This window comes from Entelurus aequoreus, linkage group LG07 (assembly GCF_033978785.1).
Source record: "Entelurus aequoreus isolate RoL-2023_Sb linkage group LG07, RoL_Eaeq_v1.1, whole genome shotgun sequence".
NCBI classification, from domain to species: Eukaryota; Metazoa; Chordata; class Actinopteri; order Syngnathiformes; family Syngnathidae; genus Entelurus; species Entelurus aequoreus.
In genome coordinates, this window is record NC_084737.1 from 63,765,703 (window position 1) to 63,782,518 (window position 16,816).

The window sequence follows — 16,816 nt, forward strand, 5'->3', positions numbered from 1 at the left end:
TGGTTTTAGCTGATATAAAGACTTTCAGGTGTTTATATATGTTTAAGTATTTGGCAGACGCTTTTATCCAAAGCGACATACATAAAAAATACATATATAACAATCACTGTAAACATGATCATTTAAGGGAAGAATGTAATACAAAATATCAATACAAAGTGTCAAGACAGAATAAACTCTCTGCTGCTGCAGCAACAGAGATACATATTGTTTCTTCAAACAAAAACTGACCGTTTTTTCCCCTTTCTCTGGGGATGATATTCCCAGTTTTGATCTCGGACGTCTGGTCACTTATAGCGTATAGGAATATTATATTACTGTTAAGCAAACTATGAATAATAAAACACGCCAAAACATGTGTCCTTTATCATAGCTACACGTATGACAAAAAAGCGCGTGAAAATCAGTGGTATTCAGTGAGGTAAGATGAATTAAATGCGCTGACAGTTCATTGCTCCTGCCAAATGAATTGCACTAGTGGAGCGGATCACCACTCCAAGATGGCGGCCCCGCGTCTCGTCTGCGCCTGTAGGCAGTAGCGCTCCATGCTGCGTACCCTTATAAGATGTCTATGGTTATAACGTTAGCAGTGAGTTTACAGCCTCACTGATTTAACTACACAGCAAATAAAAGTCACGTTACTTAGCCAATAAATGTTAGCTTACATTCAAAACGTACCCTTCTTTGTGCATCTTCAAATGTCGAACGAAGTCGGAAGTTGTTACGTCTCTGTCTATAATATTCGAACCGCATGATTTGCATAGGGCTATTCGTTTTTTGTTGACCGAGTCGTAGTTTTAATACCCGAACGAAATTAACTTTGGCATAATTGTTTCTCACTGCCGCATTGTTTGACAATTCTTCTTCATTGGTTGTCCTGCAATTTGATTGGATGAGAGCTGTGTGATGAAAACAGCGTAGATCTAATTTGATTGGCTGTTGTACTGAGAGCACACCAGCTGACAGGAACAACACGCTGATAGACACAGACGAAGAAAAGGGAAAATACGGAGCGGCGCGCTCCCAAATAACTTTTTAATCTTTGGGTTTTGGGGAAAGTAGCAAGTCATGTCAAGTCAAAAGGCTCAAGTCCAAATGAAGTCACAAGTCATTGATGTTAAAGTCTAAGTCGAGTTGCAAGTCTCTTTACATTTTGTCAAGTCGAGTCCAAAGTCATCAAATTCATGACTCGAGTCTGACTCGAGTCCAAGTCATGTGACTCGAGTCCACACCTCTGGTCTTTACTGACTTGGCATTCCGAAATGTTTGGGCTGTATAAACACTGACTCCATTGACGACCGAGATACAGGACACGTTCGGCAGCTTGCTCGAATCTTGTCTATTGGACGTGCTCCTATGGACCAATTCCACCAGTTTTACTTATCTTTAGGTGGCGAGCCTTTGGAACAAAGTCCAGTTTGTTTCAGTAGGGCCCCTTGGTTATTTTCTTTCCTACGATCCTTTCTATTTCAGTTTGTTTCCCCTTCTCACAATACTGCTGGTTGAGTACAGCCATGTAAACCAAAACTTTGTCCAGCAACAATGGCTACCCAGCCCCCACATCGCATTGGGAAATCAGGTGCCCTTTCGAGCAATGTTCTTCTATCTTTCAGTCGGTCTTACCAGGCAGACACTTTGGACAGCATTGTCCGTTTTTGGGATACTCAGTTGTTGGATGGCACTCCAGTGCATGTCCAGTCAAGAAACAAATCGTGAATATCTGCAGAGAAGACAACATGATTGTTATTGTCGCTGCCATCCTAAAGGGAAAGTAAAAATATTTATCTCTACTGCTTGGTTACAGACTTCCGTAAGTCCAATTTGGGGTCCTTTTGGACCTTCAATCAATCAATCAATCAATGTTTATTTATATAGCCATAAATCACAAGTGTCTCAAAGGGCTGTACAAGCCACAACGACATCCTCGGTACAGAGCCCACATACGGGCAAGGAAAACTCACCCCAGTGGGACGTCAATGTGAATGACTATGAGAAACCTTGGAGAGGACCGCATATGTGGGTAAACCCACCCCCCCTCTAGGGGAGACCTTAGGGGGAAGATTGTCCTTTTTGGGATACTTAGAGACCTTTAGGGGAAGATGGTCCTTTTTGGGATACTTTGGGACCTATAGGGGAAGATGGTCCTTTTTGGGCTACTTTGGGACCTTTAGGGGAAGATGGTCCTTTTTGGGCTATTTTGGAACATATAGGGGAAGATGGTCCTTTTTGGGCTACTTTGGCATCTAAAGGGGAAGATGGTCCTTTTTGGGCTACTTTGGGACTTATATGGGAAGATGGTCCTTTTTGGGCTTCTTTGAGACCTTTAGGGGAAGATGCTGCTAACTGCATTGGTCTCCACTGCAACTGCTTGAAGACAGAATTTGTCTCAACCGAAACTGCTGTACAACTGTCCTCCAAGTCTGGAGCCCCAATTAAGCAAGTTGACGATTTTAAGTACCTCGGTTCCTGGATTCCGGTAATGACTTCTGTACCAGGAAAGCCCAAGCCTGGAAAGCATGTAATACAATGGACAGCATATGGCACTCCAACCTGCCCAATTCACTTAAGCTAGACCTCTTCAAGTCTACCAACGAACCCATCCTGATGTACGGCTCCGAGACCTGGACCCTCAATGTGCACCTTCACAAACGCCTTGACAGTTGCTATACCAACCTGCTTTGAAGGGTTCAAGGCTCGTCATGGTAGTCCCATCCCACCTTGGACCAAATATACGGAAACCTACCTCGAGCAAGCACCCATTTGAGTCAACGTTGCGCACAGTTTGCTGGTCATTGCTTCCGTGCCAAGACGGAGCTGGTATCACATCTCCTCCTTTGGAAACAATCTACCAGGGGTCGCCTCACCTACCCCGAAGTAATCGCACGGGACACTGGGATCTTTGTTTCAGAGCTGGGCTCTGCCATGGGTGACCCCGACTGCTGGCGGAGGGTTGTGCAAGGTCTCTCTGCTATGGCTGCACATTAATGATGATGATAATGGGGAAGATGGTCCTTTTCGGGCTACTTTGGCACCTATAGGGGAAGATGGTCCTTTTTGGGATACGTTGGCACCAATAAGGGAAGATGGCCCTTTTTGGGATACTTTGGCACATATAGGGGAATATTGTCCTTTTGGTGGTACTATGAGACCTTTAGGGGAAGATGGTCCTTTTGGTGGTACTATGAGCCCTTTAGGGGAAGATGGTCCTTTTGGTGGTAGTATGAGACCTTTAGGGGAAGATGGTCCTTTTGGCGGGTCTATGAGACCTTTAGGGGAAGATGGTCCTTTTGGCGGTACTATAAGACATTTATGGGAGGATGGTCCTTTTGGTGGTACTGTGAGACCATTAGGGGAAGATGGTCCTTTTGGGGCTATTAGTGACCTTTAGGGGAAGATGGACCTTTTTGGGCTACTTGGTGACCTTTAGGGGAAGATGGTCCTTTTTGGGCTACTTAGTGACCTTTAGGGGAAGATGGTCCTTTTTGGGCTACTTAAGGACCTTTAGGGGAAGATGGTCCTTTTTGGGCTACTTAAGGACCTTTAGGGGAAGATGGTCCTTTTTGGGCTACTTGGTGACCTTTAGGGGAAGATGGTTCTTTTTGGGCTACTTAGTGACCTTTAGGGGAAGATACTCCTATTTGGGCTACTTAGGGACCTTTAGGTGAAGATGGTCCTTTATGTAGAACTTTGAGACCTTTAGGCCCTTAAGGTCTTTAAGTACTACAGAAAGGACCATATTCCCCTCAGGCTTAGGGGAAGACAGTCCCTGTGGGCTACTTTGGGACCTTCAGGTCTATTAGTCCTTTCCTGAGTCCATGGAGTTTTGATAGTAAAAGTAGATTTAACATTATGGTAAAAAGGTGCCCCTAAAACATACTTGCCAACCTTGAGACCTCCGATACCGGGAGGTGGGGGGTGGGGGTGGGGGTGGGGGGCGTGGTTGGGGGCAGTTGTGCACTCTACTCTCTAAAAGCCGTAGATGTTATGACGTCATTGGGCAGGCAAGCTGTTTATATTGTGGGAAAGCAGACGTGAGAACAGGCTGTCCCCACTCAGGTCCGGCTGAATACCGGGAGTTTGTCGGGAAAAAATTTCTGCCGGGAGGTTATCGGGAGAGGCGCTGAATACCGAGAGTCTCCCCCTAAAAACGGGAGGGTTGGCAAGTATGCCCTAAAAGTACAAGCCTAAACAGAAACTACATACAAAATACCGTGGCGGAGGTACCCATACTCAGTGGCCTAGTGGTTAGATTGTCCGCCCTGAGATTGGTAGGTTGTGAGTTCAAACCCCGGCCGAGTCATACCAAAGACAATAAAAATGGGACCCATTACTTCCCTGTTTGACACTCAGCATCAAGGGTTGGAATTTGAGGGTTAAATCACCAAAAATGATTCCCGGGCGTGGCCACCGCTGATGCTCACAGCTCCCCTCACCTCCCAGGGTGTGATCAAGGGTGATGGGTCAAATGCAGAGAATAATTTCGCCACACCTAGTGTGTGTGTGACAATCATTGGTACTTTTACTTTAAGGTACCAGCGATGCAGCGGATGAGTGGGACTAAATCAGTAGCTTTGGCTCTCACATCCTCCATGTGTTGTTTGAAGGACAGCGTTATGTCCAGCTTTACACTGAGGTACTTGGGGGCCTGCTGCATCTCCAAATGTTTGTTTTCCATATATATATCCAGCTCCCCCTTTCATTCCCCATTGTTGAGGTAAAGTGCTGCCGACAGTCTTCCCAATGCTGAGCTGCAACCGCCTCCTGCGAAGAAATGCAGCCAAGCTATCCATGTCCTTGTTCAGGCCCTCTTCAATTGCCTCTCACTTTGGCTGCCGGATCATGACAACAAGGTCCTCCATATACCCGTACCTCCTAGAGCAGGGTTTCCGACTGGCGTCCTGACACCAGACGGGCCATAGGTTGAGTTTAAAACTTAAGAGATATCTAACATTTCTGCAACAAATTCCTAAAAACACGAGAGCGCTCTTGTTTTGAGGAACTTGGACCAGTGGAAACACAATGGCATATCCTTTGACATTCTAGGCACCTAAAAGACGGAATCCATTGCAGTGGACACCTGTATTTTGCATGACAAAGCAAGAACTATGACAAAAAAATAGACCAAATACAAACGACAGAGGATGCTGGTTCGCAAAAAAAGGAAGAATAGTGAAGTCTGGCCCCCTGGGTCCTTAGCTTCCTGGAAATGTGCCCCCTAGATGTATTTTGTTAAATAGCCCTCTCTAGTTTCAAACTCACTGTAATGGGTCCGCTTCATAGTCTTAATGGCCTTTTGCCTGCTTTTATTGTATCAACCATGACGGATCCTGAGGACCTCGAGCACCAAACTTTTATCTTTACCAAATACCAGAACAAAGACCCACGGTGAGGCGGAATTTGGTCATTGTGGCCCCCATTTGTGGAAGAGCCGGCAGAGACCTTTGAAAATTTAAAAAGTTTAAAGACACACCTTTTTAATCAGGATTTTTACTGATAATGTTAAACTATTCTTAGGTGTTTTTCATCTTTATTCGGTTATTTTCTATTTCCTTGCAGCCCCCTTCATCCTGCGAGCCGAAGATCGCTAGTCCCAGAGCTTTTGAAGTGGATTTTGAGCTTTGCCGTGGCTTCCTGGTCCAGTGTGACATGGTTTTTCTTCACCATCCCTCCCGTTATACTTCTGACGAGGCCAAGATAGCCTTCATTTTTTCTGTTGACTGTAAGGGCTCTCCTGTGGGCCACGGCAGCTGTTGACCGCAACCTTGGTCTCAGCACAGACTTTGACGCTTTTCGCTCAGAGTTCCGTGCAGTTTTTGATCACCCCGCCGATGGAGGAGACGCCGCCCCACGTCTTCACTCCTTCCAGCAAGGCTCTCGTTCTGTCGCCGACTACACCCTCGAGTTCCGCACCCTGGCCGCCGACAGCGTGTGGGATGATAAGGCCTTGTTGAGCGCCTACCATCCGCTCCGAAGATATCAAGGACGGATTGTTGCAAGACCGACCGGTCACCTACCACGACCTCATCCAGTTGGCCCTGCTCATGGACCAAAGGCTCAAGGAACGGGCAACGGAACGAAGACTCACAGCCAGCGAGAGTACCAGACGGCCGGTGTGGGAGACTCGGACCGCTTCCTACTCCCCAACTGCTGCCAGAGATCGGGCTGAGGGTGGCCACTTGGCAGACCAGTCTGGGTTTTTCCCCACACCTACCAGAGGAGTAGAACCCATGCATTTGGGCAGGACACGACTTGCCGTGGAGGAACGGTAGAGGAGGTTCCGGCAGCGCCTCTGCCTCTACTGTTGTTGTGCGAGTCACGTGATCCAGACCTGCCCCACACGACCAAAAGGATCAGGCTCACTAGTATGGGGAGTACTAGTGAGCCACACCACCTTTCCCCGAGGTCGCAGTGACCCCGGCATTCTCTTCCCCGCAACATTATCTTGGAAGTCGAAGAGTCTGAAGGTGGAAGTATATTTGGACTCTGGAGCAGATGGGAGCTTCATGGGCTGTGATTTCGCCTGTCAAGCTGGGATTTATCTTCTGGACACTTCGATGCCTGCTCAGGCCTTGGACGGATATCCCCTGGGACCCATGACCCACCGTACAGTACTGGTCACACTAACCCTGTCAGGCAACGACACGGAACGAATCAGCTTGTTGATCCTCAACGCCCCCGTCGCTCCGCTAGTTCTCGGCCGCTCATCGCTCATGGCTTCGCCAGCACAACCCCCAGATTTTCTGGATCTCAGGGAGGATCCTAGCCTGGAGCCCGCCATGCCATGCTAACTGCCTCAAAGCAGCTGCGCCCCTCTCAGAGAACCCTAGACTCGTGTCATCCCTCTCGGACATAGCTGGAGTCCCCACTGTCTACCACGATCTTGCTGCCGTTTTCAGTAAGGCGCAGGCACTATCCCTACCTCCGCACAGACCATATGAGTGTGCCATCGTTCTCGTCCCTCACGTGGTACTCCCTTTTATCCGCTTGTACAACTTATCCATTCCTGAGAAGAAGGCCATGTCTGACTACATTACGGACTCGCTCGCATCTGGTATCATCACTCTCTATAAATCACAGCCCTCTTGCTGGCCTCTTACACACTCTTCCCATCCCTAGTCGACCTTTGTCCCACATCGCTGTTGACTTCATCACGGGACTTTCCTCCTCTAGAGGTAACACCACAATCCTCACCATCATTGACAGGTTTTCCAAGGCTGCACACTTCATACCATTATCCAAACTCCCATCCTCTGCTGAGACCACGGACATGCTGGTCCAGCATTGTGTCTGATCGTGGCCCCCAATGCATTTCTCGGGTCTGGCAAGTCTTCTGCAAGGGGATCGGGTCCACAGTCAGCCTGACTTCCGGCTACCACCCCCAAAGCAATGGTCAAGCAGAAAGTGCCAACCAGTATGTGGAGACCATGCTGCGCTATATGGCTGCTCAACAGCCAAACTCCTGGTGTAAATTAATTCTATAGGTGGAGTACTCTTTTAACTCCATGACCTATGCAGCTACTTGTATGTCCCCGTTTGAGTGATGGCTGGGGTTTCAACCTCCTTTGTTTTCCTCCCAGGAGATTGAGGTGGCAGTTCCTTCCACCCGGGCCCACCTGAGACGATGCCGCAGAGTGTGGAGGGCCGCCTGCGCTGCCCTATTGAAGGCGTCCGAAAAGATGCGTCCCAACGCCAACCGGCGGCGCATTCCGGCTCCCGACTACCAGCCCGGACAGCAGGTGCTGCTTCGGGCCAAGGACCTCCACCTCCCGATCGTCTCCCAGAAGCTTGCACCACGTTTTGTTGGACCTTATGCGGTCAAATCCAAGATCAACCATGCCGCAGTACACTTGGACCTTCCACAGTCAATAGAATCTCACACTGTCTTTCACGTCTCCCAGATCAAGCCAGTAGTCAGCAGTTCCCTGACGTTGACAACTGACGACGTCATCGTCTCTCTGCCGTCTTCTTCTCCCGCTGTCCAGTCACATAAATGTTTGAAAATGGAAGTCATTTTTAGTAAGCATGAGATGGCCCAAACACATAAAGACAATGTTGTTGCATGGAAAAGCTAGAAGGCAACTAGCAAACAGGAAAACGTTGCACAAATGATAGCAGTGTATACCAACTTGCACAGCACTACAGAGTTGACCCAAAAACAGAGGAGGTTCTGCTGGAAAGAAACGTTCTTGCCTGGATGTCCACCCAAAGATATGTTGTCTGTGCACAACCTCCTTGATTCACAATTTTTGCACTTGCAAGATTTTTTTGCTTACAACTTGTTGTTACTGTGTTAGAATGACACAGCAAATGCTGAAGAAATGGAAATGGTTGAAAAAGCAATATTGCTAGTTTCCTGTTATTACTGTAATGTCTTTTAAGGCATTTAGACCACAGGTTGTGACGCTTGGGTCGCACGATAGTGAAGACTGCGATTCATGATGCAGAAGGTAGCAGGAGACAGCGTGCAGGTATGAGATATTTAATAAACAAAGACGAAAACACTAAGGCACATGTGCAGCGAGGTGCGAGCCAAACAAACACTAATGCATTAGGGAATGCACAAAAACCTAGGACGATATAGAAACAAACTTACTTCGAAGGGGTAGGGAACAGCATTCAACAGCATCCATACAGATAACAATCTCCTGACAAAGACCGCAGCACCAGCTGGACTTAAAGGCCTACTGAAATGAATTTTTTTTATTTAAACGGGGATAGCAGATCCATTCTATGTGTCATACTTGATCATTTCGCGATATTGCCATATTTTTGCTGAAAGGATTTAGTATAGAACAACGACGATAAAGTTCGCAACTTTTGGTCTCTGATAAAAAAAAGCCTTGCCCCTACCGGAAGTAGCGTGACGACACCGGAGGAAGGGCTGCTCACATTTTCCTATTGTTTACACCAGCAGCGAGAGAGATTTGGACCGAGAAAGCGACGATTACCCCATTAAATTTGAGCGAGGATGAAAGATTTGTGGATGAGGAACGTGAAAGTGAAGGACTAGCGTGGAGTGCAGAACGTATCTTTTTTCGCTCTGACCGTAACTTAGGTAGAAGGGCTCATTGGATTCCACACTCTCTCCTTTTTCTATTGTGGATCACGGATTTGTATTTTAAACCACCTCGGATAATATATCCTCTTGAAAATGAGAGTCGAGAACGCGAAATGGACATTCACAGTGACATTTATCTCCACGACAATACATCGGTGAAGCACTTTAGCTACTGAGCTAACGTGATAGCATCGGGCTACTGCATATAGAAACAAAACAAATAAGTCCCTGACTGGAAGGATAGACAGAAGATCAACAATACTACCAAACTCTGGACATGTAACTACACGGTTAATGCTTTCTAGCTTGGCGAAGCTTAGCAATGCTGTTGCTAACGACGCCATTGAAGCTAACTTAGCTACGGAACTTCGACAGAGCTATGCTAAAAACATTAGCTCTGCACCTTCGCCAGCTCTCATCTGCTCATCACGACCCGTGCTCACCTGCGTTCCAGCGATCGACAGTACGACAAAGGACTTCACCCGATCACCGATGCGGTCGGCGGCCCGGAGACGGAGGAAGTCAAGGTGAGGTCGTTCGGCTAGCGCGTCTGCTATCCTCAAAGTCCTCCTGGTTGTGTTGCTGTAGTCCGCCGCTAATACACCGATCCCACCTACAACTTTCTTTTTTGCAGTCTCCATTGTTCATTAAACAAATTGCAAAAGATTCACCAACACAGATGTTCAGAATACTGTGGAATTTTGAGATGAAAACAGAGCTTTTTGTATTGGATTCAATGGGCTCCGAATACTTCCGCTTCAACCGTTGACGTCACGCGCAAACGTCATCATATCGAAACTTTTTCAGCCGGAAGTTTGCCGGGAAATTTAAAATTGCACTTTATAAGTTAACCCGGCCGTATTGGCATGTGTTGCAATGTTAAGATTTCCTCATTGATATATAAACTATCAGACTGCGTGGTCGGTAGCAGTGGGTTTCAGTAGGCCTTTAAATAGCGACGACTAAACTCAACACAGGTGCGCTGGGAGACAAAATAAAGCTGCTGCAGGACACTTACAAAGGAAGTGGAACTACAATATAAGTGTGCCGGACAGGAACTCAACATCAAACATGGAAAAAACTAACTCAAAGTAAGGCACGGCCTGGTGTAACCAGCCGTGACATAGGTGTCAAATTCAAGGCCCACAGGCCACGCATGGCCAGTAGGGATGGGTGATATGGACTATCACAATAACCTGCCATTTATGCTGAGAACAATAAAAGTGAAGATAAAAAACACCCCTAGAACTCCACTTTAGTGCTTAGAGGCAGGAGCGGCGAGAAAAACAAAAATGCAAGTGCCACCACAATAAAAGCACAGGACAGGAACTAAAGCATTAAACATGGACAAACTCAAAATAAGGCACAGCGGTGACAAATAGTGCTGTGTGTTCATTTTCTCCTATTCTTTTTTTGTTGTTGTAAAGTACTTTGTGTTGCCACTCGCCTGGGTAAGAAAAGTGCTGCATAAATAAAGTTTGATTGATTGAAATTGTAAAATTGTTCACCTTCAGAGATCCAACTGAAGCATACAGTACCCACTTTATCTTGTACAGGTCACTGAGAAATTAAGGAAATGTTGAACAACGGCAAAGTTAACAAACGTGAAAGGAAAAACATATTGCATCGTCGTCATCTGGAGATATAAGCTCCACCCTTTCACCTAGCGTCACGGAAATCATTTTTGGTAGTTAGACTGTTGCTAACAACTGCAACACAGCTACAATAACAACAAATATTCATGTTTGTGTTGTTTGTTTTACCAGCAAATGATGACTTCCCAACATCTTTCTGCTTTGGACTCGTGGAAATGTTCCGCCTAGTTGACATATTCGGTCAGCTGAGATACCTGGGGGAAAAAAATAAAGAAAAAAAATAATTTTGGATTAAAAGTGTCTCACACTACCCAACAGCCTGCAAAAAGTGCAAGATGCTACTTGTCCAGCGTGTACCCTGCCGTCCGCCAGAGTGCAGCTGGGATCGGCTCCAGCCCCTATAAACATACTAAAATAACAATTAGGGAATGTTAACATTTGTGAGTACAAAACTACCCTTTAAAATAACAAACCCAGAAAGTGAATACAAATAAAAATAAATAAAATAAAATACATACATATACATACAAATACATATATTTCTAAATATTGAAAGATTTATATATATATTCATATATCCATATTTTGTGTTACTTATTAATTTTCATAGTCATATTACATATAGCTAATGTTCCATATTGTACTCTTTGCTTTTCTTTTCATCCCATGACAAAGTGCTCGCACTTGGGCCGGCCTTGAAGTAGAAGGCAGAGAGGAGGAATTCCTCCTTCCTGTGCTTCCCAGGCCGACTCAAGATAAGAGACAATGAGCATGTGTTTGAGGTGAGACAAGTGAGGGCGGGGGGAGATACTGAAGAGGAGAGGGCTTTCCGGGAAGTTTTCAGATCAACTTGGGCTACGCATTTGTATGTGTTGTTCGAGGCTGGTCTCTATTCTCAAATATTTGACAATAAAATACTAGGTAACTATACTGTGCCTGGTGTATATTTCAGATCAGTTTATGTGTCAATCTAAGGAACTTGGGACTGACCAGCGTTTTACATCCCACTTGGAGGAACATCTGGTCAAACGCAACAATTTGGGGGCTTCGTCCGAGATGACACGCTGACAATTGGACCTTCTCTTGCAATCTTCTGGACAGACTCACATGGCCAAAACATAATTTAAGGTAAGCAGAACCTTTCTTTTTAGATAAAATCTGCATTAGGAGTCTGCCCAGAAGTCTGTAAGTTAAACACTGCTTCGTACCCCAGACACAGAATGGTGATTTTGATAGATTGATTGCATTTTTGCCGAGCCTGCCATTGCATTAAAATTGTAAATAAGTGGTCAACTCACGTCATTGTGTCTCGATTACCGTGACGGGCAGTTTCATTGACGAGTGAACTAATAGTTGGGTGTGGCTCACCCTGGGTAGTTGGTCGCCGCCTAAAAGAGTAACGGGTTGGATGCCCATCATATGGTACAGTAAATACTCCCCGGTTGTGAGATCCCTGTTGACATTTTTATGTGCACACAAACTAAGGATGGGTTGGAGGCCATTTGTAAAATACGATAAATACTCCGCGGTTGCGAGATCCCTACGGCATTAACGTGTGCGTTAAAATTAAGAATCGTACGGGAGGAGGCCCTTCTGTACCATATGATAAATTCCACGGCTGGAGGCCATTTGTAATAAATACAATAAAGATTCCCCGGTTGCGAGGTCCGGGCGACACTTTAGTGTGCGCTAAAATTAAGGAAAAATAGACACAATGGCCAAGGAGTGTGACAGAAAAGAATGTGATGGCGGCTGGGGAAAATGTGATGAATCATTACTGTTTAATAATCAATTGAATGCACTGTTGTCGACAATGGAATTAGCAGGTAGAGTTTAAAAAGAAAAAGAAAAAAAAAAAAAAGAAAAAAAAAAGAAAAGAGAACGTTCCTTGAAAGGGTTAAGAGGGAGTTTACAATACTCGAAAAGTTGTGAACTCAAACGTCTGGTAAAATAAAAAATAAAATAAAAAAGTAACTGGAAGTTTTATGGTAAAGTGAAACGCAGAGAGAGTGCTTACGTGTGTGTGTGCGTAGGGCTGTAGGCACTTGCTTGTGTGTGCGTGAGTGCTTACACGTGCATGTGTGTGTGTGCGCTGGTGAAAATGGTCAAGAAAAAATAAAAAAAAGAGCAGGGTTGGTGCTTGAGAATTTAAGAGTTTAGCGTATGATAAAAGTAAACGGGGATTACGTGGAAAAACGAAATGCAGCAAAAGAACAGATGATTAATGACAGAATTGACTGATTGGTTTTTTGTCTGCCACGCATGCGTAAGACAATTCAAACGACCCGCCCAGACTTTGACTAAGCCACCGCCCTATGACGTAAAGCCGGAGGCGTCTTTATACCCACTTTTGACAGTCACAGGAGGAGCCCTGGTGGTCGAAACAGAAACAAAGCTCTCTGGTCCACCCCCTACTCCTGTGACAAATGAGGGCGGTGCTCACACAGCCTCTCTAAGATTGAACCCTCCTCCAAAACTAATGCTGTCTCCTGAGTGTAATTCACCTCTGGTGCCTAAGCCCCAAAATAACATCCACCCAGCGGAAAACCTCCCGAATATGCCTAATCTTACTAGACAGCAGATAATGCATGAGTCAACGCAAAACTCCTCACTTTACACGCCAGACCATTTTGTTGCCATAAACAAATGCCCTCCCCCAGTAGATGACAGTCTCTCACGTGCACATCAGACATTCTTGAACAACACACAACAGAGCCAGACTTTGTGGTCTCCTGTAACTGTTAATGGCTCAATGGAAGGCTACATTGACCAACACCCACATGAACCACATGCATACAACACACGCTTAAAAAAAAGCTGGAGGGACACGCATATCCACTTTTTCCTGATAAAAGCGGCAGATTTCAATATAAGCCTTTTGCTGTGGCAGACTTTAGAAACATTTTGTATCGTTGTGTTTCCACACAAGATGGCAAAAATACAGAACAACAAGCAGGATTAATGGCTGAATCTTCGACCTCACCGATAACACCATACGTTACAAACATAGCTACTGCTATGCGCAGTCTCTTTCCTTAAGATGAGGATGATAAGGCTTATGACAGAGCAGCAAGGAAGCAACTCCTTAATTTAAGATAAAAGGTCAAAAGAACTAATTAGTAAAAAATCAGCTAGGGATATTCAACACTGGGTGACCTTGCTTCTGAGTTCCAACAGGTGGGGGAAAGAATCCTCAACAGACGTGCGACCAGACGGTTGGACTCGGGTGGTGGACAACACGATGCTTCAAAGCCAGTCCGGGGTGGAAACTGTTTCGGCTGTGACCAGCCTGGTCACTGGAGTCATGACTGTCCGAACATTTTCGAACAGGAAAGGTTCCGTAGTGCCAACAAACGAACACAAAAGCGTGGCAAAGGACGCCCACTGCAGGAGCCCCAGCAGGAGATACAGACTGGCCCCCTGCTGGACATGAGTGTCAACGACAATGTTATCAGTTCGTGATTGACACTGGCGCCACCCATTCGATTCTGAATGCAGAGGTACCAAAGAAACTGTGTGCTTCCTCTTTAAAGGTCGAAGGCTTCGCTGGGGTCACAAGGTTACCTGTCACCAAACCACTTCTGGTTCAGATTGCTGGACCTCCTTTACAGACTGTACCCTGACATTCAAATCGCACAGAAGGAACATTCCTGGTGTTACCTGACGGCTCAACCACCAAGCTGCGACACCACTACCAAGGCTCCTACCACAGCCTGAAACAACAGGAATGGCTGACATCCAACTGCTCTAACAGTGAAAACCCTGACTGGCTGAGATGCTTCCGTGTGTTCTGCCACCCGACTCGCCATATGTTATGATCACCAGTTAGACACTCATACCAGGAGACCTTTAACTCCTCTGTATATTTATATATGTTGGAACTCAAGGTGTGGTTGCTCATGTTGACCTATCTTTGAAACAACTAGCATGGTATAAGATGGACACAATTGTGTCCCACATTGTTCCCTTGCTCTCTGTCTCGCCTACAAAACCAAAGAACTTAGGTGCAATGATAAGACACGGCGTAGCTGCCAAACATTACACCGACACCCAAATACCACATTTTCAATTGTTTAGGTTTAGCACATAGTTGTGTTAAACACATAACTATGGGCTGCACTTTAGACACCTGTAGGCTACGAGGAGCTAGCAGCTACACAACAGCTGAGCTAAAACGACACATTACACATTTAAGAATATCAAATAATTATAGTTGCTCATTACATACACAAAGTTGCCATGGCAGAAGTCTGATAGAAAGTATTCAGTAACAAACGTGTCCGCATCATTCGACTTTCTACAACATGAGCTTGACTTAATCAATTATTGGGGCCACCAGGTGTGGTAAAATTTCAAAATACTATTGCTAAAGCATCCACCATAAGGGTAGTATTTTTCTTGTATTTGTGACAATATAAATATGAGCATATGTTGTTACTTTCACTATATTGAATAAGTTACATAAAAGTTAGGGTTTAGTTGAGTTTGAGTTATTTGTGATATTGCTAAGGGGTCCCCTACCCTAACAACACCCCCCAGTGGACCACAGAGGCTAAAGAGACTATCATTGACCTCAAACATGACTTGTCCTCCGCTACTTGGCTATTAGTTGACCTTTTTCTTAGATGTTTCTGAAAGTGATAGTATGACTAACACAGTCCTTTTTTCAGAAACAGAAGGGGGTGAGTGAGGGTGGATACAGACTCCTTGGAACAAAATCGACAATCACCCGACTCTGACACATTCCATAGTTTTAACATTTTTCCCGTGGGTAAGAAGTTATAACTAATTTTAATTTGAAAATAACGATTTTACACATCGATAGTACTTTAGTAAATCAAATTTAGAATATGGAGGAGGTGAGGGTGAACCAGGTATAGTCTTTGATTTCACTGATATGATCAATACGGTACAAGGGAAAAGGTACGTACTGACTTGTGTTGACAATTACAGTGGTTGGCCGGAAGCAACAACAGCCTCAAAAGAGGATGCAACCAGTAATTAAATGACTTGTGAATGACCTTGTACCCCGACATGGTTTCCCCAAAAAGATTAGGTCAGACAACGGCAACCATTTAAAAAAAAAAAAAAAACCTCACTTAGCCTTGGTCGAAAAGGCTTTCGGACTAGAACACAGGTTTGGGGTACCATCCTGAGTCCCAAGGTAAGGTTGAAAGGATGGACCAGAACATTAAAAACTAATTGGCTAAAATCTGCGCACAGACCAAATTTAATTGGATTGACATGTTGCAATTAGCGTTAATGATCATTCGAAGGTCCGTGAATAAAACTGTTTTACCGCCCTTTGAGTTTTTTCACCCTATGAGCTGCATACAGGTCAGCCCAGGACCAGCAGCCGCCATGGAAGGAGGACTCAGCGTAAAACCAAAATGGTATTTTACACAAAAAATGCAGAATTTGTGTGCCAGTTCTTCTGTACAGATACGAGGATGACAGCCCGCCACTCCAGATTCCCTTCCGGCCGCTGAGAGGGTCAAGATCTAGGTCATCAAACGCAAGTGGACGGAGCCCAGGTGGTCCCTTCAAGGTCGTGGAACGGACGTCTCACGCCCTTCGACTAGCTGGAAAAGGGGACACCTGGTACCACCTCTCCCTCTACACTCCTGCTGAAGAACCTGACAGATTACCAGCGGATGTCATTGCTGACATCGCCACTACATCTGCCCCACTCGACCCCCAGCAGCGCCTTTTGAGCCTGAGGCAGCTGAAGAAGAACGGGAGCAGAAAACGACTCATTTTTAGTGTCATAGAAGAGCGAGGCTTTAATTACACACACATAATCCTACAGCCCAGAAGACGACGCTGAGAGAGAGATTTTCTACCTATATTACTCTTTTTAACTTCTATATTGTATATCCTTATTTGAGACCAGCCTTTATACTCGAAGTTATCCAATTTCTCTTGCTTGTTTTCAGCATAACTACATGTGTCTTTACATTAAGTGAAAAGTTTGATGTTTATCCCCGTTTTGTTACCTAAATTACTCTGATATTGATAGACGAAAGGCAGGGTGTTACACCCGGTAGTGTTCCCTGACGGACTGGTGCTTGGGCGTGTTCTACTGTTTTTGTGTCTCAGTTCATCCTTCCTGACGACAGTGACTGACAAGTGTCTAAGAACAAACAGCGGACTTTAAATAGAC

The 16,816-nt window shown here is 45.4% G+C and overlaps 1 protein-coding gene across 6 annotated transcripts in view; it reads right to left on the reverse strand.

Annotated features, from left to right (window-relative positions):
- Window positions 1-16,816, reverse strand: part of LOC133654135 (tumor necrosis factor receptor superfamily member 14-like) — an 82,855-nt gene that overhangs the window by 59,876 nt on the left and 6,163 nt on the right. For all 6 annotated transcript variants that reach the window (XM_062054189.1, XM_062054186.1, XM_062054192.1 and 3 more), the window contains 2 exons: window positions 10,822-10,907; window positions 1,624-1,720 (listed from right to left, as the gene is read on the reverse strand). In XM_062054189.1, coding sequence (XP_061910173.1) covers window positions 1,624-1,720; window positions 10,822-10,845 — 121 coding nt within the window. In that variant the 5' untranslated portion in view covers window positions 10,846-10,907. The remainder of the gene's footprint in view (window positions 1-1,623; window positions 1,721-10,821; window positions 10,908-16,816) is intronic.